Here is a 23915-nt window from a genome sequence, read left to right on the forward strand (position 1 = left end):
ACCCAGCAGCTGCCGCCAAATCAGAGTCAAGGACCAGTGCTTCTGCACCTGAGAAGAGTTAGCTCAGGAGTTAACTTGGAGGTTACCTGTCTGATGAACTGTTTGCCTAATTAGGTCTTAAATTTCAGACTCATGATGACGTGCAACCTGAGTAATGAGCAGAGCTGGAAACGGAGTAGTTCTCTCAGAAGACGTCTCCTCTTGTCGGAGCCCTGGACCACTGGACTGGGCACTCACCCTACCCACGCACTCCATCCATCAGCTCTTGCTGTCACTGCTGTAAGTCAATAGGATCGGGGCAGACGGCTGTCAGAGATGAAGCAGGGACAAGCAAAAGAGCTTAATGAAATTTTATTTTGAAAATATGGCAAGAGTCTAAGGCACTTCAAACATTTAAATACATACAAGACCAAAGCAAATGTGACATGGGATAAAGGAATCCATAAATACGTGGAGAACTATACTATGTTTCTCTAGAGGCAAATATATAGCCAATTTCTCTAACACAATTCCACTTTTATCATTAGATACAGAGTTGTGCAATTATTAATAAAAATATGGTAATGTTACATGTCGTTCTTCACGTCTTTAATTACTATGGAATATAAAAGTTGAAAATACTGCATCAATTTTATATAGATACCCTTTACATAAAACGTCATGTAATGCATCCACCTAGATAAAACCAACTGAAAAGACTTCCTTTTGTTAAGTTTTAAACTTTTTGAGAGTTTCAACTTTTATTTTTATACCAGAAACCAGCCCAGGCCCAATTCACCGATGATCAAAGTTATCTCAACTTCCTTACTTTAAAATAATAAAGACAAAAGAAAAATCAACAAAACCATCCTGGAATGGAATTTTCAAAGAGCTTTCCAATGGTTCCACGTTTAGTAAATATAAATACTTGTAGGAAAGTTTAAAAACACCATGCCGGCGAGAACCTGATACTTCTCAGCACTGGTAGGGGGTGGAGAGAAGGAACAGAAGTTGCCCGCTCAGATCAGGTTACTCTTTCCTACAACTGTACATAACGGAGCAGAGACTCCACAGCAAGTGTGCCCTACACAGACGGAAGATGGCCAGAAGGGAGGCGTGTGTGCCTGGCCAGCAATCTCCTGCTGGCTCAGCTTCCACTGTGGCAGCTCCAGCCTTCAGCCCTCGGCTGGCTTTATGCGTTCTGTTTGCTGGTGAGCTCAGGCACAAAATACATGCAGTACCTGTCAGCCCAACGGGAACAATTAGCAGCTTGGCGGTGGCATGCAAATGGACGGTATTTGCACATAATCAATCAAATGAACCTCGGTGGGTGGGACCAGGAGACGTCTTCCTTCCAAGCCTAGGGGTGCCCTAGAGACCAGGAAAGGAAAAGAAACTGGGGGTTAATTAGTGACCTCAGGTAGATGTGCCCCCTGTGACACAGGAACTCGGTCAGCCAGAGCTGAGCACCACCTATAAGCCGGAGCGAGGAGAGCTGGAACACGGCACACAGTCCACCAGCAGGAGCAGCTCGGGGGCCGGCGGGCTCGGCAGTGCCGCGTGCAGCCGTCCTGGGAAGTCAACCTCCCTCCCAGAGTGAGCTCCGGGACCACAGGCTGCTGCCCACTGCCTGCTTTAAGAAAAATGCCAGGACGGCGACACGTATCCATGGGCTCAAGATGTGCCATTTGCATAATTCTGTCCAGAAGAAACTCTCCCTGGGAGGGCGTGAGGACAAGCAGGCATCCAGCCTCTGCTGTGCTAATAACCATGAGCACTCCTGGCCTTCTGGGCGGGGCAAAATCGATGAATTCTTAAGTTCCGGACTAAAACCTTGATTTTCAGAATCATTATAAAACCTGTATCTCCTTGTCAACTCCCCGAGGAAGGGGGCCCACTAGTCTGGTGGCTTTTAGCCTGTTTACAAATGCCAAGCGCACAACACTGACCGGAGACTGGGCTTTCGCGAAGTTGACGTGGGCATACAGCAGAACGGCGATGTCCTTGTGTCCCGCCTCCAGGGCTATTGAGAGCGCGGTGCTGCCGTCCTTAAGAGGAGATGAAAAGAGCAAGCTAGGTTGGGTTTCTCAAACTTCCAGGTAGCCCAAAAGGTAACAACACAAAACTCTTTCAATTAGATAAGGTTCCCCAATCTAGCCATTCGTTCAGTCTTTTAGGAAACATTTCTGGACCTCTAGGTGCTAAGCCTGAAGGATACAAGGATGACAGAGGCACAGCCCCTACCCTGCCCTCAGACAAGAATCACCCCGTTATTGCCTTTGTTGTTGCCTCATGGTACTTAGTGTGTAGGTCTGCACACCATGCAGCCTCAACAAAAGCAGGCTGCCCACCAGCAGGGGGCAGGAGGCGAAGGTAGGGGGTAGAAACATAATTTAGTTTTTTTTTTTTTTTTTTTCCTTATAATTACAAACAAGCGGTCAAGTAGCGTGGTGTCTGCTTTGACGCCCTGCAATCTGCCAAGGATCTCTGAACTTTCCTCTTGGGGAGGGAGCTGATCCTACAGCCCTAACCATCCCTGTAGTATGTTCCGAGTCACACCTACATGTAAGCACCACATCCTGCTGCCTTGCAGAAATGTATCTGATGGAAATACGAGGGGAAACACTAAATATGGGAAAGAAAAATGTTCAGTTAAATGTTTGCTTTCCATTAAGATGCAGGAACTTAGATGGATATAAAGATGCATCAGGACAAAAATAGCATACTGGACATCAACTATACCTCAATCAAAAGTAGTAACAATAAAAAGACAAAAAACAGCACAACTTATTTTCTGTCTAGTCTTGGAATAAGGATGCCCTTCTGGTCACCAGCAGCAGGAAACAATTTGTGTGTGGTTTGAACCTTATGGTCCCTCCCTCCCACTCTGAATTCTGGGAGTTACTTTTCTTCTGGAGGCCAGCTGGATGCTCTCCCGTTCCTTTAAGGATAAGGAAGTAGACAACAGGCAGAGGGAACCAGGATTTCTGGAAGCTGCTGTGGCGCAATGGCCTCTTATTATTAGATCTACCAGCTGTTCTTTGCTAAGAGTAGAAGTAAAAGCAAACAAACAAAAAACAAGGCACACGAAACACAGACTGTTCTTAAGGAAAGAGAAGTTGGAAACTGGCCCTCTGCTACAGTGGAAGTAAAGGGAATCTGGTGCAGCCGCAGCTCACGTGCTCCTGGGGAGGTCACTGCAACTGCAGAAACCAGTCAGTCCTTCCTGCCAGTAAATACCTGCGCTGATTTGCTCTTCCTGTTGGCGTGAGGCCACGAGGATCTCAAGTTTAGTGCAAAGGGGGATGTTTTCCCTCTAGCCTTTTAGTGTTTGGGGCTGATGGAAGCTCTGGTCCAAATCTGTGCTCCACAGAGATAAACTTTCAAAAACAGAACCAACCCAGCCAGACCTCTGGGACCTTTGGACCTTTGGACCATGTCGCCACCTAAATGTTAGTTCCTGTGCTGTGACCTATTGGTACTCCTCCCCTTTGGTCTGGAGACATCCAGAGCAGCAGGTTTCCTTGGAATGTTTTCCAGTCAAGGGGTTATCTGGGAATGGGACAGCTTGGGAACGGGGAGAGGAAGGAGATGAGAGTGACGATGATGGGAACAGCCCAAGGAGGGGTGCGAAGATGTGTTGAAAAGAAGCCAAGATAATCTGGATCCACTAGCTGATAAAACGTCACAAATTATTTACTCTGATGGGCCCCGGTGAAGGGTTTCCAAACGGACAGGGGGCCTGGTCCTCTCTTCGTAGTGCACCCATTAGTTGCCTACACTGCCTACTACATTTGATTCTGTATTGTAAATCTGTTTATTCCACTTCAGTATGCTGGTTCTCGTACATGCCCATCACCTTCTTCCTTTTATAAATTTTGGGGTGAGGCCTATTTATCTTTCTGCCTTTGGCTTTAGTTAATGGGAGTATTAGTTTGCAAACAGTAAATGCTACCACGCTGGGCTGTGAAGGGAAGTGGCCTGGATGGCAGCACAAATCCCTGAGGAGAATAAAGGAGGATTTGTTCTCTCCCCTGGTCAAGCAGCACTCACAGAACACCCCCCTCAAACTGTGTCCAGGCCAGGGGCCTGCAGGACCATTGGAGACAGCTTACGTTGTCCTCCAGGTGGCCATGGCAGCCTGGCTGGGCCAGCAGCAGCTTGACGATCTCCACGTGCCCGTGCTCGCTGGCACACATCAGGGCGGTGGAGCCCTCGTCGTCCTGGATGTTGACGTCAGCCCCACAGGCCAACAGGCCCTTCACCATGTCTATCCGCCCATGACTGACAGCCAGCATGAGGGCTGTCTGTCCTGCCTGTGGGAAGAAATGACAGCGGACTTCAGAAGCACATGCTGGGCTGGCAGTGTGTGACCTGCAGTGGGGCTGTGCCGGGGGAAGGGGAGGAGGGAGAGTGATGACAGGGGAAAACGTGGACATGGAATTACTTGGGGCCCAGTGGTGGAAAGGCATTGGAAAAACTAGTTTCTCGTGAGCTATGAGCTAATAAGTAAGACCATAAAGTAATGAGTTAATTTTTCCCTTTAGCTTGGAGGATCTGTCTCATGACAGCAAGGAGCTAGAAAGTTCAGAAGATGGTCACAAGTCAACCCTGAACACATCTGGATGAGAGGCACTCCGTGCCGGGCATGAAGATGCTATAACATGGAGACAGTCAGGAAACAGTGGTCACCAGGTAGATGGTGGGGATCCCTAGTCACTTACAGGCAGGCTGACCCATGGTCTACACGCACACTACTCCAGAGAGAACGCAAGGCAATGGAGGGAGAAGTTTCCAACGTGAAGTTAAGCCAGTGTTTCCTTGGTGTGTTTGGTCATGAGGACCACCGGGCAGCCGCATGGACCGTGCTGAGTGGCGAGAGCACGGCAGGGCCACCCGTGCAGGTCAGAGCTGCATCAGCCAGCACAAACCCTGGAAGCGAGCGCGTTCACCTGGCTGGCTTTGGCGTTCACGTCCCCACAGGCAAAGAGTTCTTCCACAACTCGCATGTCCTTCTCTGCTTCCACAGCGGCGAGGGCTGCCAGCATGATGGGGGTATACCCCGCCTTGTTCTGGTGGTCCACGTTACATACATCTGCAAAGACACGAGTCTCTTTAGGGAGGAGCCATCTCCTAACAGCATCAGTTGTCCCCATGAACTAAAGGTATGGAGTTTAGAAAAGCCCAGTGAAATGGCCTTAGGTAGTCAAAGTCCCGGAGTGACTCAGAAGGAAATGTGAGAGATGTTTCATACCAAACCAAAGAAAAAAATTTTTTTCTATTTCGTGAGAAACGACAGCAAGCTCTCATAGCACCTCTTGTTTGCAACTGGTGGTTGAACTGCAACAGCCTGGAGGTCTGGGAGGCTGTTCTAAGTAATGCTTTGAAGAATAAACAATAACGTAGGATCTAGACACTAATCTGCGTCTAGGAAATCATCATTTTGGAGTGAAGAAGGAGGTGAGAGCTACGAGGGAAAGAAGGATTTGTAAAGGTTTACGTAGGGAACACTGAATATGGCGTTCCCCACTCATAAACCACTGCTCACTCTGAGACCCTGAGTTTGCTGCTCTGACTCGTTTGGGGCCCTTGGAAGCAGAATTCCAATCACACGACACGCAGCTCTAGGAATCGTGGTCTGACAGCAACTGCAGTTAAGTCCCTTAAAGACTGTCAGGGACTCCCAGATCCAATAACCCAGACCTTTTCTAGTCCTGTAATTCTTAAGGAGTCTTCAGGGCCTAAATTATCCTCCAGGCCTTTTAAAATTCCTTCAGCACTTGCTAATAAAATGAAAGGAATGGAGAGTGCAGGAAAGAAGCTTTTTATGTGTGACCAGATATAATTAAAATGCTTAGGGTGTTTCCATCATTGGGAGTGAGAAGAGAAGGTACCGTGAAAACGTTCTTGAGTTCTAAAACAACTGCATACTAGGGACATAAGGGCATTTACAGTAGTGCGTTATTTTTTAACGTAGAAAAAGAAAAAGAAAAGAAAAAAGTTGTCTGATGGAGAAGCGGGTGAGCAGACATGGTCTTTGAGGCTCCTCAGTTTCTTTGGCGTTCGCCTCTTCTCTGTTGCTGCTAGTATCCTAGATTCACAAACATGCTTTACGAAGCCAGAATCTCAGTCTACAATGGTGAGCAGTAAAGAGTGAAGTAAATCCAGAAAAGTGATTAACCAAAGCCACCCAACAATGGAATTAAAATAGTTTAATTTACCAAAATGTCTTGTCCATGCAAATTTTCTAAGGGTAGATTAAACTGTTACTTTCAGGGGCAATCCTGAAATCTTGTTCTTAGCTTTCCTGGATATTATCCACTTCTCTGTTTAAACAGTAACTCCAGCTGACAGTATCACCAGCTCTGTTTATAGTCTGGAAAGTCTGAAAGGAAGGAGGCTTGGAATTCCTTCCTTTAAGCTGGAAACAGTTTTATCCTAACATGGCCCCTAAACTGGGGACAAGCAAACTTAGAAGAGAAAAAAAAATGATAAATCTGTTTGGTTTCTTCTGTGCCTTAATCCAACATCTCCAAAACAAAGCAGAAGAAAATTGGACAGTTGGGTCAAGAAGCAGAATGGGAAAATTGGACAATTGTATCGCATATTCTAAATCAGATGTTCACATTGTGTTCTCATTAATTAGACTGAGGTACTGTGAATTCTGTATCAGTTATACTAGAAGTAAAAATATGTATTTCAAAAATAAATAAAAGTGATTTAGAGACTCAATGTATCACAGGGCCGTTCCATTTGAACAAAAAGTTGAAAGCTCACTATGTCGCAAGGGGACCCTTCTATGTGCCACCCCCTCGCTCCATGTTTAATACAGCCACTGGCTATATTCTGGAATGGCAAATTCCAATTACCGACAAAAATTTTCACTGTCCTCGTTACTATGGTTCAGATGTAAGAATAACATTTTCTTTTCTCCATGCTGATTCCCCAGGAACAGGGTGTATTTTGGCGGGAATGGTGTTGATTCTACCACAATCTGTTACAGTGGCTTTGCTTGGCCCCCATCTTGACTAAGCGCACAGCTCTGCAAGGCGGCTGGAGAGGGGTCATGGAACAAGGGCAAAGAGAGCAGCTCACAAACACTAAAGCTTTGACTCTGGCCCCAGGAGCAGCATTCTGCCTCTTGAGAGTGAACCCACCAAGCCTGCATGATTCAGCTCAGGCAGGAACATGAGTCACGTGTGTTACCAGGGATACAACTCATCTGAACACAGCTAAACTGCAGCAAGAACATTCTCAAACACCTCCTTTCAAAACAGATCTGGAATCTGTGTCACCCCGTTTTGTTCAAACCTCAAGCCTCCCATGAATGACTCAAGAACGATTCTTGCCACATCACGGGCGAAAGCAATGAAAAGGCTTTTAGGATGGTCACAGAACTGGGCAGTGGATCAACCAGCTCCTTCTAAATGAATCACAACCCGAGTCTGTTAGAGAAGAGACAGGGACAACCGACGTACCAGCGTCCAAGAGCAGCTTCACAATCTCGAAGTTGGAGTGGGACACACTGTAATGGAGGGCGGTGTTTCCGTTCCCGTCCGCCATGTTGATGATATGACGCAGGACGTCTGGGGAGATGGCCTCAAAAGCGGCTATGTAGTCCCCCACCATGGCTGGGATGGCTGACTTCTGACTGGACACGCGGAACCACTCGTGCTGGAGAGTGTTCAGACAGAACCGCTGCCAAAACAACGAGCCGTCGGCCATTAGTTCTTCTATTTATAGACCTTTCTGAGACCTAGCTGAAAGCCTAAGAAACCAGGCCTTTTATAGTCAAAAGTGTGTGCAAATAGAATTTGCTCTCAAAAAACAACTAATGAAACCCAGAGCTCTCAGTTAGAAGCCTCAAATTCCAAACTGAAGTATCCTTCCTGATTTTAACATACACACATATTGTAACTTCTGTAAAACAGGCCTATAGCACTGTGCAAGAATTACACCACCGAGGTTCAAATTCTGACTCTGCTACTGACGAGCTGTTCGACGCTGGGGAAAATACTTATTCTGTGCCTCAGTTTCCTCATCTGCAAAATGGGGATAATAAAAATACCTTTCCTTCACAGTGTTTGTGATGAGGACAAATGAGGCAATACATGTAAACCACTTAGGCCAGGCTCCATTTATTATTGAACTATTAATATTATGTAGGTATGCTGGCCTTGCAAATGACTTTCATAGTAATCAGGACAGGAGAAATTACTTAACACAATTATGCTGTTTCCTTCCTGTCCAGACCAACTTCAACTCCTTCCGCATCTCCACAGCACGTTGGGAGGCCATAACCATGCAGGCAACCCAATTCCTACTCCATCCCAAATACAAATACAAATGTTCAACCACAGAAAGGGAATAAAAAGCAAGTCTGAAACAAATTACTTTTTCCCATGAGGATCATCTGTATCTGGTCATCAGCCCCACTTGCTTTCCCTTAGGCTGTGGACACATGAACTTGGCATTTGTTTCATGGATGATCAAGTCAAACTTGGACATGAAGTTCAATGTAGACTGGGCAGAGCCAGTGCTGGTGATGGGGAAAACTACAATGCTTTTTTCATGGGCCCTCTTTCATATGAGTTTATCATTCATTTGTGCTTTGCTTGTTCTTTAAAAGTTTAAAAATAAATCAAGAAAGATGGACAGCTTATGTCAAAAGCACCAGAACCCATGTAGTCTCCTTTCTATAGAAAAGGAGGAACTGGGATTACAGAACACACCCATCTCTTTATCTTCCTGCTACTAATTATTCAGGTGTATCCCATTCAATCACAGTTTGGGTCACTGGAGGAAAAGGGTCCTGGCCAGGAAATAAGTCACCTAATGTTTCCTTTCTTCTGCTCACTCTTTCACACATTCAGATTTCATTCTCTGGATGCCTCACACAGAAGGAAGGGAAATTATGTCGCCTGGGTGTCGAACTCAGTTATAGCTACATATTCAGTGTCCTGACATGGTTACATGGCCCTGGCATTGTGATCATTCACATGTCCGAGACTTTTCACAGCACAGCACTTTAAACGCTTCTTTACTGAATGAATATCCAATCAACAAAAAAAATGTACCAATCCTGGAGTATGTGCTCGACAAAATGCTTGACAATTGGGGCTACAAAAATGTAAAGTCCTCCCTGAGGACCACATAACCTAGTATTTTGGGGAGGGTAAAAGAAAAAGTGTATTAAAGCTATAAAATCTGGGGTCTGAAAGCACCAGTTTTATGTTCAGGTTAAACCTAGTAGGAAATATTAACACTGCAGTGACCTTTCCTGGTTTTACTATTTGTGACCAAGGTGCAGACAGGCACTTAGTCTATACTGATGGAGTTCAACATGTAGATCCATGTCCAGGCCAGGGACTTCATTTAGTATTTCCTTCTATAAACATCCTTGCCATGATCCTTTTTCAGCACAGTATTTGAATGTCAAGATTCAGCTGGCTCTGATAAATTTAAGTTTCTATAGCAATATAAACAAATAGGAGAAGATACCATAATTAAAAAAAAAAAAGATGCCATATAATAAGGTAATATGCTTTAGCTGGAATAAACAAAACATGGACCAGTACTTAAGATAGGTATAATCTAGTCCCACCATTAACTAGCAGTTGACACTCCAGGCAAGACTCATAATCTTTAGGGCCTCAGTTAAAGGAGGATGGACCAGAATAGAGTGGCCTCATAGACACACACACCCATGTACATCTCATGCCTGTGCCAGCCATCCCCAATTCTTCTTCAGATTGTGTTTGTTGTATGAGGAAGACTGTTTGCCTTTCCAGCATTAGATAATTCCATAAATCCCTTCTAGTCTTAACATTTTGGTTTCATAACTCTATAAAACTCGTGAGACCTATGAATCAACTTTCTCACCAGCTGCGGACTTAAAGTTAAATAAAACTTCATATTAAAGCTACTGCTAATATGCAAAGATTCAAATGCACATTACTATCTAAAATAACATGAGATGCTACACTTTCTCAATGCACTGAATAGAGCTGTCAACCAGAAGGCTGGTCTAACCTATGAAAGAAGCCACACATCTAAATGTCACCAATGCATGGGAGAGCAATACTTGTAAAGGATATCAGATTCACCATTGCCATGGAAACATTTATCTGTCTTATGTTATGCTATTCATGCTCCCTAAGGCAACCACCAACCTCTTTGCTTCTGAATCTCAAGCTGTGAGAAGATAAGTGTAGTTATTTCTAGGTTTAAAAATAGTGACTGCCTGCATTCCACATCAGAACATAATATGCAGTTTCATAATTGAAAGGAATGCTGACCTCGGTCCAGATAGGTTTCTCTTAAAAACAAAGGCTAACTTAAAAAATTCTGGGATTCTGCGCCCTAGATCACAAGGTTCTGTAAGCAACAGAACATGCAGAAAGATGACGAATGACTGAAATTAGCCCTCCTTTCCACGTGCAACTATATGCCTCGCAGATGCTCAGCTCCCAAGAAAAGTACAGGGTGGAGAAAGGAGGTCTGAAACCAGGCCTGAGGGAAACGTTCACAGGGTGGTCCGGTGAGCAGGGCAGCAGGATATTCACTCTGCCCACACACACTAGGAATAGTCTGGGGGGAAAAGCGTGCAGGCAGCAACAGCTCAGGGGCAGGCTAGAGGTGCCTTAACGGTGGTGTCCACTCAGGCACTTTGTACAGACTGGGGACAGTGTCTGTAGGTCAGACTCACCATATCCTTGCTGGTCAAAGCTTTGGGGTCATTTATGTTACTTTTCAGTAAGTTGCATGCAGACAACATCTTTTCACTTAGTTCATATCTAAAAGGGGAAAAAAATAAAAGAAAGAGAGCTCATGACTGGCCACAAAGGGAAAGGCATTTTTACCTCAGACTCTATGACCCTTTACAAGACCGGAGGCCCCAAGTCAACCCTGGCAGGCTGCGGTGCTGCTACTGCTTGCCTGGCGGAGTCTAGGCGCCCGAGGACTGACGCTACCACACAGAGCCAAGGCCTCCAGCCAGAGCTCGGATCTTTGCATGAGGGGAGCTTTCGGCTTCACCACTCTGGCCTGTGTGACATTATGGAATAACACTTGGATATTTTTTTGCTCCTTTTGTTCTAAATTCTTAAAAATATTTTTACTCTTGAGGGGTTGAGGAGGTCTGAATTACCACCTACCCATTAATGCTGACCAGTGAACCACACATCTGAAATCACATTTGGTGACTCAGGAAGTGTTTGTTTAACCCACATGAAAATATAAACTTAAAAGTCAGATGACATATGGTATATAAATTATACCTTAATAAAGCTGTTCAAAAAAAACCAACAGATGTCAAGATATTGAGCCATTTGAAAATACTTGGAAATATAAACTAAAGACACTTACCTTGTGTTAATGCAGTTAAACATTCATTTGCCAAATTAGAGATAAGTTTTCTGAAATGTTCTAGTTACACTTCCCATGGTGAAAAACCATACTGAAATTTCCAACTGTTCTACTCTCTCCTGTTTTATAAGCATCAATTCCATATTTGTTAAGTCTTTAAAATTGACTACACTTTTAGGTACATGTTTCAGCCAGAGTGTTTATTTGATATTTCAGCTGCTGTTTACGACATTCCCAAACCCATTCTTGTGGTGTTCCCAATCACTCAATGAGCAACAAAATATGGGCATGTGACTGATTACATCATCTTTATAGTAAATGTGATCTTTGGTTGAGGCCAAAAATTGTTCCTCTCACACACAGTGACCCTGTAATAACAGTACTGACACCTGTATGAGGAGAAATGGCTAATGATAAAATCTGAAACTTTAAAATGTGAAATGTGTTGGTCACAAAAAATTCTAATATACCTTTAAATATAAGGTGGGTTGTTCAAACAATGGAAGCTTTGGTGGTGCTTAACAATTATGCGGATGGTGACTCCACATATAAAATTAGATAGCAAATAGTTAAAGAAACAAAGGTGAACAGATACCAAGCCCTTCTCTTTGCTACTATAAGAGATCTAGCTGTTATCATTTTTGCGCTTGTATTTATTAGCATCATGACAAGAGGTACACACCTCTGAGGCACAGGTAAAGTTTAGCCCTCCTTTGGGGAGTAGAAAGACCAAACTCACAGATTCAACTGCACAGTCTCCTAATCGGCCAATTCTACTGCCAAAGTACATCAAACGTGGGAAGGATGAGGGGAGGGGGGGGGAATGTACCACACCTCTCTCTGATTTCCACCTTCTCAGGTTCACATTCTGGAACCTGCATTTCATCTTCCACCCTGTTGGACGTGAAACCTTCCACATTAAGTGCATGGTGGCCTTCTGCCATTCCCCGAGTGTCTTCGTCCTCCTCTTCCTCCTCCTCTTCCTCAGGAGGATACTCAGGGACATCACACTCGTCATCTGACTCGGAAGAAGAGCTTTCATCTGAGCTGGAATCATCACTTGAAGTGGTTTCATACCTAGGTGGCAATTGGGAGTTCAGGAGATGCAAGGTGTGCCCATAAAGACCCAGTGACAGAAATGTTTATGAAGGGAAAGCTGCTAACTGACTCCAGAAATTTCATCAGTGGTGTTAGACCCTGTACTTAGAAGTTCGGAGTAAGGTCTATTTAGAAGTCTGGTGGTTTTGAATGGGTTCTCACTTACAAGGGATAACCTAGGTTGCCAAGTGGTATCACATACCACTTGCAGAAAAAAAATATGTATATATATATATATATATATATAGCACCTCTGGCTTAATATAAATCAAAGGAAATTCATTTTATGGAAACGAGGTCTGCAGTTTTTCATCTTTCCTGTTCGTTTTCTTTCCCCCTTTCATTCTTCTTATTTTGTACCATTAATTTTCCCAGTGTCCAAGGTGAACATATTATGTAAGTTACCAATAGTTTCTCTGGTACACACTCTCCAAACTGTGGGACATATTACCCAATAAAACGTTAAAGATTTGGAAAACAGACACCACTAAGTTATATCTTTGTGGTACGCTTTCCTACAAATATGATCTCAACTAACTCTGCACTATTGCTTTCTTGTCAAGGCCATGAATGGATTAATAGATTAATTGCTTTGATTCAACTGTAGGAGGACAAACAGGCTTAACTATTTATCTGGGCCAATTAAAGGAGAAGCAATAAACAACTGAAACACATTCTATTTAGAAAGCAAAGAACTGATGGCATGGCGAGGTTACTCTTCAGGTGAAAAGGCCCTACTATTTTGTTTGTAAACATGGAGAGCTAAGCAAAACAACCCATTCTGGAGGAGTGGATGACTACCCCTGGACCATGGAGTGATGTCCTCAGTCTCTGGTTGTTGCTCAGTTCTGATACAGTTAAGTACAAGCTGTCCAACAGGGAACCTGCTGCCTGTTGCTTTTGTTGAAGACCATTTGTTTCAGATCAGAGGTGAGAAGATGTAAATTACTCAGCTTCATCACGTATCCTTTCAAGAGTGAAATATCCTTAAAGATAGCAAGAAGAGAGAAGAGAAGCCCAAATGCACCTTTCTGAGGAGGGAATCTTCCGTCACCCAGATGTGGTAGCATTCCAGACTAGGCACCTTTAGATATGACTTGAGTAGGCAGGAGGCAAAGGAAAACAGACAGACCGCGTATAAACACTAGTACCACCATCTTTCCTTACCCTCCATTAATGCCAACAAACTGAAGATTCTTTTTAGCTCCATTTGAATCTTTGTTGGCATCTTTCTTCTTCATGATGGACTTCAGCGTACTTTCATTATTTGTACATACTGTGGAAAAGTGAATCATGGTGATCAAAATTAATACAACTCATACCCATACAAGTTAAGTGAATAGGTACTCTTTCGTCATGTACATTTATTTTTTTATTCATGTTAATATAGATCTTGGCATGTATATATGAGAAACTTGCCCAAAATCCACTGGAAAATTGAATGCATGCAAAGAAAATACTTCAAAGTTCCATTAATAATGTTCTTTAAATGGAAAAAAAAAATCCATTTGTCCTTCCAGACATAACAAAAGCAGTGACAACAAGCATCTGTATCAGGCTTTACTGTTTATAAAGTGATGTCACATCTCATTTGATCCTCAGAAACCATCTAGGCACTAAGATAGGGATTATTAGTCCTTTTTTTTTCAGTTGAGATAACCTGGAAAAAAATTTATACCTGCCAGACTATGAAAGAGTGAAATGCTGTTTAAAATATTTTGTAATTTGCAACATCAGATGAGTTTTCTTAAGGGGACTGCATGGCTTTCTTTGATAATCTTAAAGATATTCTAGGCCTACCTTCCTAACAACTGTGTAATCATTCTTCCAGGTCAATTTATAAGGCACACTGGCATTAGATTGGAATGCTGACAACTCTGGTCCTAGAACCCTGATGTCGAGAGGGGCCGTGAGTGAGGAAAGTTACCATAGAGGCCAGCGGCTATCTGGTCGTCTGTCAGGTTCACTGGAGACAGCGTGCTTTCCTGAGTGGGGAAGGTATCCTCGCTGCTGATGAGCTTCCCTTCTGTGGTCCCCACCTCTTGCTCATGCCGGGATGTCTGGGAGTTTAATGGCTCTCCTGATTGAAGACTTCCACACTTACAGGTGTATTCCAAATTACTGCCTGTCAGGAAGGAGAAGGTTGTAGAAGTGTGTGATGCTAGGACCAAATAAAATGGGCTAAATGGTATTAAAAAAAAAAGAAATTCTTGCAACTCATCCTTTTCTCAAGTGCTTTTCTGGTGTTTTCTTTTTGCATAATTGGCATTAATAGCCAAGCCATCCAAAATCAAACCCCCAAGGCCTTCTTGACTGTGATCCCTTCCCTTTATAACCACATCTGGATCGGTCAAACTCCACAGTGCCTCTCTTCTCTCTGTTCTGGTGCTACCACCTAACTTTGGCCTGGGCCACCAGTGTAGCATCCTGACTGTCCCCTTTCCTTCACATTTCCCCCTCTCCCACACTGTTGCAGAGCAGAACTCCCACTCAGCTCAAATCCCATCCTTACTCCAGCTAAAACGAAACCTGAAAAACCTAAAAAGCTCCCCACCACTCAGGAAACGTAGTCCATACTATTTAGCCAGATTCTACACCATCTGCCACTTGGCACCAACTTACCTCTCCAAGTTTATTTCCCACTATACCTGTGGTCCTTTTTGGGGTGCAAACTGCACCCCAGTCGATGGAACTCCTCCCAGTGTAGAAAGTGGGGTCTCTTATTCTCCCAAGAGCACACCTGCCTTAGCTTATTTTCTTCTACCTGGTGATGTTCCTTCCCCACCCTCCCTCACATGGCCAACCTTCCCATCGCTTCCTCTTCCGAGCCTTCCCTCATCTCCCTACCAGAAATTAACTCTCCTTTCTCTGAACTCTCATGGCCCATCTTTCAGACTCTCTTATAAGATCTATAATACAATGCAGCAGTTGATTCATGTGATTGTCTTAGGCTCCCTTCTTGTCTGTAAATATTTTGAGGGTGCTACATGGTTCTAATCAACTTTGTTTCTCTCACCACATCTTCCAGATTGCTTTTGCATATGTTAGGTACTTAATATTTGTTTACTGGACTTCCCTGGTGGCACAGTGGTTAAGAATCTGCCTGCCAATGCAGGGGACACGGGTTCGAGCCCTGGTCAGGGAAGATCCCACATGCTGCGGAGCAACTAAGCCCGTGCACCACAACTACTGAGCCTGTGCTCTAGAACCCGCGTGCCATAACTACTCAGCCTGCGTGCTGCAACTACTGAAGCCCGCGTGCCTAGAGCCCGTGCTCCGCAACAAGAGAAGCCACCGCAATGAGAAGCCCGCACTGCAACGAAGAGTAGACCCCACTCACCACAACTAGAGAAAGCTTGTGCATGGCAACGAAGACCCAGCACAGCCAAAAATAAACAAATAAAAAATAAATTTCTAAAAAAAAAAAAATTAAACTACATTTTAAAAAGTATTTGTTTAGTGGTGAAGCAAAAAAATTGATTATTATGTAATTTATACACACACACACACACACACACACACACACACACATTAAGTATATCACAGAATTTTCAGTGTGGCTGACATTTCCTAACTCTGCGAATGGTACTTCGTCCACTCACAATGCTCTCTCCTCTAGCTCCGGAGGCACGGGGAGCTCCCTGGTGATTCCTTCACAAATCCACCTCCCTCCTCAGCACACACAGACAGTACTAACTGTAGTCCTCCAGATAATATTCAATTGCCCCCACGACCTGATGTGTACCCCTAACAGCAAATAAGAAATGTCTCAAGTGCCTTTGCCTTACTTGAAGTAAACAAAGCAGGGCATTTGTCTTCATTCCTCCTTTTCCAACTTCATTCATCATTACTTTGAAACTACTGCAGTAACCTCCAAAGAGTCTCAGTATGTTAATCCTCAAGTACCAGAATACTTCCTAGAGAAACACTTTCACTAACCACTTCTCCATTCAAGGACCAACAATGATTTTTAAAATGCAAATACATAAATAGTTTTTATTGTTACTGAAACCTTAAACAGCCACAAAAGTAGACAACAGTATAATAAACCCCTCTGTCCCCAGCACTAGCTTCAATAATGATCAGCTATCTGGGCTCATCTACACCTCCTCCAACCACTCACACTGGATTCCTCTGAAGCACAAGCTGAAGACGCTACCACGTTCATTCATAAATATTTTAGTATATATTCCTAACACAGTTCTCAAAAAGTAAGTATAAAGCTAAAACTATCAAATCTAAAAAAAGAGAATTTAAAATGATCACACATCTGGTCAGTATTCACATTTCTCCAATGATCTCTTAAAATTTTTTTTATAGAGTGCTTGAATCAGAACCTCAGTCCTATATTTCCATTGGCTGCTATGGTTTTTAAGTCTTTTAATCCATAGGTTCTCTTTCCTTCTAAACACGGCTTTAAAAAATATTTTTAAATTGAGGTATAATTTATATACAGTAAAATGCACAGAATTTCAGGGTAGAGTTTGATGAATTTTCGGAAATGTACATGCCTGTGTTAGCACCTCCCTAATTCAGAAACAGAACGTTTCTAACAACCCAGTAAATCCACACTTCCCACCTGCTGCCCTTTTCCAGATAATTTTCCCACTGGAGGCAAATACTCCTCTTCTCCAGAACTTAGTTTTGTAAACTTGGGCTTTTTAAAGCTTCTCCAATCAAGGTCCACCCTCTCAAGCAGGCATCTGAGGCTCCTTCACAGTGAACATGGACAGCTTCTTCTTGCCTGGGGTAGTTTAACTGCTCAACAACTCCTACTCTCTACTCATTCAGAGTGGTCTGGTGACTTAATTACTTCCACCTCTGTGCCCTTCCTTACTAGACTGTCCTACTGGCCTAGAATTTCAGCTTTCTTTACCAGCAGGATTCTACCCATACTCTTTTCAAGGCTTGGCACCATTTCTATTTCCTCTAGTCTTCCTCCTATGATACCATTCCACAAAGATCTTTTCCCCTCACTGTTCTGCAGCACTTACTGTCCAGACCAGAATATACCCTGCCCTCCGTTTCCTTGGTCGCACATGTGTTCCCTCTGTGAGAATGGAAGTCCCTGAGTCCCTCCATGCTACATTCTTACCTGGGGTCCTCTTCAGTGCTCTGAACAGTGCTGGACAATGGAAAGCCTTAAATAAATGCCTGTGTAATTCAATGGAAAGTCACAGGGATTCTGTTAAGACTAACTAGCAAGGCAAAGAACAACGTTAAGCGTTAAACTAGTTCTCATTAGCTGGATCAGAGGAAATTTGTCACCTTTATTGCCAGAAAATGTTTTTTAGATGGCGTTGAAACTCTGGCTCTCTTGAGTGACCCAGAAACAATTGTCTGCACTTGATAAAGACCCATTGTGGTTGCGGGCACACATGACACACTCACCAGCCTAAGACTGACAAATGACTGCTGTGTTTCAGTAATACACAGGAAGAGTGCAGCCAAGAAAGCCAAAAATAAAGTGGCCAACAAAATTCAATGGTCTCAACCCTGGCTGCCCTTCAGAGTCACCTGAGTTGGGGGCGAAGCTTTTAAAAATACAGATACAATGAAATATCTGCAGGTGGGCCCAAGTATTAGCAGTTTTTAAAAGCTCTGCAAACGATTCTAATGTACAGCTAGGATTGAGAACCAGTGAATTAAATTAACCAATCAAAAATTTGCTGAAAACAATGTAAAACTTGACTGCCAAAAACAAGAGTTTAGACTTCCCTCTGGTTTCACTCTATCAACTTGGACCATGTGAATTATTAGGAATTATTGTTGGTTTAGTTAGCAGCCCTGGACCACTAATGGTAGAAGTCCATGACCAACAGTAAATGCTATGCAAACAATAAGGGTAAAACAACAGGAGTAATCACCAAACACCTTTATAAGTCTGGTACTATGATCTAGCTGCTCAAAATTCCCCCCAGGGCGCAATAGTTTCCGAAGGCACCACTGCGGAGTTAGTGAACAGGGGAGTGGGCAACTGTGTGGTCTTCGGTCATTAACTCAAACTTATAATGGCCATAAATGCCAATAAAGCATGAGCTTCATTTTATGACTTGACCAGATTAGTGATAACTAAAAGACAGCAAATGACAGAAATCTCAGTGTTCTGGAAAATAAAAGCATCCTCGAAGTATTAATTCTAAAGTACACCTAGCATTTAATACATGGATAATTATACTACTAGCTAAGGCAAACTGTAATGAAAAATAAGTAACTTAAAAGGAAAACTTTTTTTACGTTTTTGACTTTAGAAAAGTTAAAGTATTTGATATTTTTAAAAAATCAATGAAAAATAGAGATGGAGAAGTTTTTAAAGAGATCACCTTCTCCAGTTTCCTCTGTGATATTTATCCATCTGGAATGGGTATTAGTTGTTGGTATATAGAAATCTGTTTCTAAATTTGTTAGAAAATTGATATTTAAAAATATATTTAAATGGATCTTAAAAGTTGCCCTGCTCACATACTGCAATTCTTCTGGCACGCTGACTCATATTTTTATTTATAATGCCAAGTGCCTTCTAAAAGTACAATTATGAACAGTGCGGCCAACTAATTAACCATGTTATTGTGCCAAATTTTCATTTAAACATTCTGATTTGATTTTTAAAGAACACCTAGCTTACTTGTCAAAAAGGTAGGACTGAAATTTCTGAGTCATAATGGAGGTCGTTCAATCATTTAGGCATTTTCCCAAAGTGTAATTAAGAATTCAAAGAGGTCTAAAATAACACTTCTAGTTTTTCCATAAGGAAAAGGGCTTGAGCACAAATTCACCCTTTTCAGCCCACATGTTGGTTTGGGGAATAGACAATAGGGATTATTCATGAAGGATCACCTTCTTTATTTGGTACACATTACCTGTGAGGGGAAAGTATGTAGCTTTGATGCAGGAGAAAGGACAATCCCTTTCTGTCTGCAGGCTCATCACTCAGAACTCTGCCTGAATACCAATGTGTGCGGCCACCAACATAGAGCCACTAAATGGTAAGAGCCGCAGTGTAATAATTTCTAGGGCCACTTTAATATTTTCCTGAGAACATACCAGACAGCTGTCATGAATGTATCTAAAAGTGGGTACTTAGAAATTAAAATGCTGAGTGGATTAAGAATCAGATTCTCCCTCACCACAACGCCACCCACATTTAATTACACATCAACCCAAGACTTGACACAGAAAACCCCCGCTGACAGGCTGCATTAACTGTTGGGTTAAACAGATGTGCTCTGTGTTCATCCAGATGCAACTAACGTCGTCGTCCTCTCCACACTAAACTCATCTCTTCCCTAAACCTCAGAGAGCTTAACTGCAGCTGAATTCTTCAATCACTTTTATTTTCACATTATTTGGTGGCTAACATATACCCCCCATAGGTTATCATTCATATTTCTGGTATATGTGTCTTGGCTTCCCAACTGGATTGCAAGTTCAAGGCTTCGACCACTTTATCTCTCTCTCTGCTTTAGTATCACACTTTGCATATAGTTGACACTGAATGCATAGCTATCAATTGACCTGAATAGAGATGGGAAAAGAGCACACTTTAAACACCTTTACTGAGATACAAACGACTCGCTGACTGGAGGAAGAACAAACAGTTGTAACCATCACCCAATACCAACAATTCTTTCATCGTTTATGACTGGACATCCAGGAACTTAAAGCCATTTCTGTTCTTAAAAAACACCAATCTCCATGCGTTAGCCAGAAATGAACTATATACTTTACAGATTCATTCAGAGCAGAAGTGTCAAAGTAAACTTGCATCTTTTTCCAGAGTGCATACATTTCACTAATACCCATTTAAAACGATAAAGCATCAGTTTAAAAGAAGAAGATTTTCAAACAAGTGTCAACTGAAGGGCTCACAAAGGTGGTGGATTTTAAACCTTCGTAAAAGATTTTCCTCAGGGCTGAAGTGCTTTTTCTCAAGGTCTGTAACAGATGTCCTAGCTCTGTAATTTCAGTCTCTGAGGGTCAACTATCCCTTCTGAGAATCTGATAACAATCATGCACTTTCTTCACAAAAATTCCAAACACAAAATTATTCATGAAGCTATGGAGCCCAGATTAATAAGACTCACTTTAAGGCTGTTTATTCCAACAGTATTTCCCTGAAATAGGGCCCAAGTGTGCCTATTGAGTGGTTGGTGGTAGCAGTGGGTGGCAGCAGAAAACTCATGAATTTGGGGGAAAAAAGTTCTTCAGATGAATCTGATGGGCAGCCTGGTGAAGAGCGACTTTTACAGAATAATTCTGCTGAAAGGGCCCAAGCAAGAAAAATCTAATCCTACCCTCTCATGACACAGGAGGACACGGCAGCCCAAACCCCCCTAAAGTGTTATTGCAAGTTCTTGGGCAGCCAGAACCAGATGTCAGCTCTCTGACCTCCGGGTCAATAGACTTTCACATCATGCTATCACACACCACAGGGTTCCAGAAACATTTGGTTTGGATTATTCAATGCTTGTAGCATTTACTAAAAGAAAATTGTGATTTTAAAGAAAGGTACTGGGACAAGTAAATGGTATATGATTTGAACTAAGAAAACTAACTAGAAATGGTATTTTGTAATGACTTAATTTTCCCTGCTTTTGCTTTGGCTCAGATCTCTGTCTACAAAATTGCTTTCACAGTTATGGGAATGACTTCAAGTTCATAAATTTTTTTAGCAAGCCCAAGATAACTAAGAGTGCAAATATGGAAGCTGATTTAAAAAGCAGTTCTTTTATTCCGGTATGAGAGATGAATTTTCTATAAATCATGTGGCAGGCAGTTAAGTTCCACTATTATAGATAGTTCTGTTTGTTACTTGCTCAGAGACAGTTACGTATTTTTAGAGTATTTGTAACTGCAAGTCATTTGTCTAGAATTTTCTCTCTCCTCCTCCTCTCTCCAGAGGGAAAAAGGAAAAGGAAAAAAAAAAAAAGTAACCCACTCCTCAAACCAAAACAATCCAATTGATTTACAGAAAGAATAAACATTTTTTTCCCTGAGGTTTCTGAGAAGAGAAACTTATTTCCTCTTAACCTTTTAATTCCATGAAAGAAAATATTAAATACATGAAACTCATACTACTAGTAATTAAAAGTACTTTACAGATCATGTTGGATTACCACCAAATTCCAGCTGCATCAAAACTGTGACATTGTCTCTTAAATCCTGAAAAAATGTTTGTGATGTTTCATGTGAAAAATACATAGGAGAATATGTACGATTCAAATGCTGTCAAAACAGAATGTCTCTAAAATACAGACCTGCACACTTGTACACACCAAACACACAAGGGGTTACCCCATGAGAGCATGTGGGAGGCTCTCAGTATTTTATGCTCTTCTGAACTGTTAATGTGTTATGAGCACATACTCCAGTTATAACTTCAAGAAATTGAACAGAGTGTTAGGCATTATTATTATGGTGATAAAAATAATGCTCTTTTGCATACTAAAAAGCAATACCCTCAAATCTTCAACCCTAGGAAAACTGAAGAGAATTCTCTGGGTTTGGTACTAATATACACCTAATTTAATTTTAGGCTTCATTTTGAGCTTTCTCACAGATTCTGAAAGAATCTGAATTGAAAATTTATTCTACTCATTTTGTGTCTTCCCATTGTTATTGATATATTTCTTTATCTTGATAAAATTGTTAGCTGGGGAGGTGTAACAATTGGGGGGTGGGGGAAGGCAAGGGCCAGCCAGAATTACGAAGACAATAATTTGCATTTAACACAAAAGACTATTTGTAGCGCATTTGTTTGGCAATTTGTTCTAGATCTACATTTCCATTCCTGGAAGTACAGAAAACAGTTAACAGCAACGAGAGCCAGCATTTATCCTCTGTGCTGCAGACTATCCCAAATGCTTTACTCATACTGACACACTAAATCTTCATTTCAACCCTGTAGGGGAACAAAGACAACCTGTCCTAGTGCGGAGAAGGAATTCGAACCCAGAATACCTGGCTTTGGAGCCCAAACTTAAATTCTTTAAACTAAAGTACTAGGTTCACATAAGTGATCATTTATATGCTCTTTCTGGTGATGTCAAACTCAAACTTCCTATCATTTGATTTGGGGAAGAAAGTTTGAAATGACTACCTTTCTATACTCCATTTTCCTTCTGGTACAGAAATGTATTCTAGACTGTATGTGAGCAATATTCTGTAGTGTTTGGTGTGAACAATAAGCTGGAGTACATTTGACACACCTTCACTCTTCACAGCCTGCAGACGTTGAGATCTCTACTACACTGAACTGCTTTCATTTCCAGCCCATACAACACACACGAGATAACAAAAATGTAATTCTCTGGATTGAGTTCCTAACCTAATTCCTTCATTAGAACTTTAAAGCAAAATACAAATGTGATGGGAATTACAGAAATAATTTAAAGTTGTTCTTGCATGCTCTGAGAGGGAGCTGCCACTATGATCAAATAAGTTCTATGAAGAATATTTATACTTTTGTTCACAAATGTTATAGGTCTCCTGCATTTTAGCTGATTAATTAGGTGTTCATATGTAGGGTCAGATCGAAATAGTGATGTCTGGAATGTCAGTGTGACTGGAAATAGACCAAAAAACACTGTAACACAGCCAGACAAAACTTCCTCCCTGGGTCTTGGTGCTCTGGGTGTCAGGCAGATTACTCCAACGATTCACCTGAATATTTTTGGCAGGAATGTGAAATAGAAACCCCAGTTTCGGGAGGAGGGAGGAAGGCTGGCAGGAAAATGCTCTTACAACGGATGATGCACTGTACCATCTGTGTCTGGAGGTATTTAAGAGTTTCATTTTGACTTCAACATCTGACATCATGATTTTTAAAAAGAAGTAGAAACAGACATATTATTAGTTACTTAAGACCTTGCTTCGGTTCACACATCATTTTAATCTCTTGACTCTAAAATGACTCCCTGTACATTTATTAGACTCCTTTAACTCCAAAAGGCAAAAATCTGTCATACATCAGCTGTCATTGTCATGTTCAATTTTCCTCCACAATAAGCTATCTGTTCCACAGCACAGCTACTAAAAACTAACTAATTCAGGTTTGGAGGTGAAACCTCAGAAGATATAAAAATAATCTATTTCAGTCTATTTTAACCATTGCTCTTTTGGTTATAGGGGGAAACAAAGAATTTGAACTTTTTGTTTATTAAGTTACATTTAAGTCTCTACTGCACGTTTTCATATAAAATTAAATTTAAATGCACACTACACCAATCATCTGAAGCATTTTAATTCATTTTATGTGTAGCACTTGGCCAGAGTAGAGAGTGTGTTTTTTTAGTACTTCCCAAACCTCAGCTACAGTTTGGCACATCAACAAAAGAAACCACACTGGACGTGCCAGCAGCACCACCCCAAGGACGACCAAGGCCACCCTGTGCTCACTGGGGGCCAGTGATGAACACACTGACCACCTTACAGGATGGATGCCCTTTGACTGCCCATTTCACAAGGAAGTA

General features: G+C 42.1%; 1 protein-coding gene across 6 annotated transcripts in view; it reads right to left on the bottom strand.

The window, feature by feature from the left end:
- Positions 1-335: 335 nt before the first annotated feature.
- The window catches only part of KANK1 (KN motif and ankyrin repeat domains 1), a 192126-nt gene continuing 168546 nt past the window's right edge, over positions 336-23915 (bottom strand). For 5 of the 6 annotated variants that reach the window (XM_036854719.1, XM_036854716.1, XM_036854717.1 and 2 more), the window contains 9 exons: positions 14372-14569; positions 13612-13720; positions 12181-12423; positions 10688-10775; positions 7458-7677; positions 4932-5074; positions 4095-4295; positions 1929-2027; positions 336-1350 (listed from right to left, as the gene is read on the bottom strand). In XM_036854719.1, coding sequence (XP_036710614.1) covers positions 1288-1350; positions 1929-2027; positions 4095-4295; positions 4932-5074; positions 7458-7677; positions 10688-10775; positions 12181-12423; positions 13612-13720; positions 14372-14569 — 1364 coding nt within the window. In that variant the 3' untranslated portion in view covers positions 336-1287. The remainder of the gene's footprint in view (positions 1351-1928; positions 2028-4094; positions 4296-4931; positions 5075-7457; positions 7678-10687; positions 10776-12180; positions 12424-13611; positions 13721-14371; positions 14570-23915) is intronic. The other variant, XM_036854720.1, reaches the window with a different exon arrangement.

The sequence above is a fragment of the Balaenoptera musculus genome, chromosome 6 (genome assembly GCF_009873245.2).
Source record: "Balaenoptera musculus isolate JJ_BM4_2016_0621 chromosome 6, mBalMus1.pri.v3, whole genome shotgun sequence".
NCBI lineage: Eukaryota > Metazoa > Chordata > Mammalia > Artiodactyla > Balaenopteridae > Balaenoptera > Balaenoptera musculus.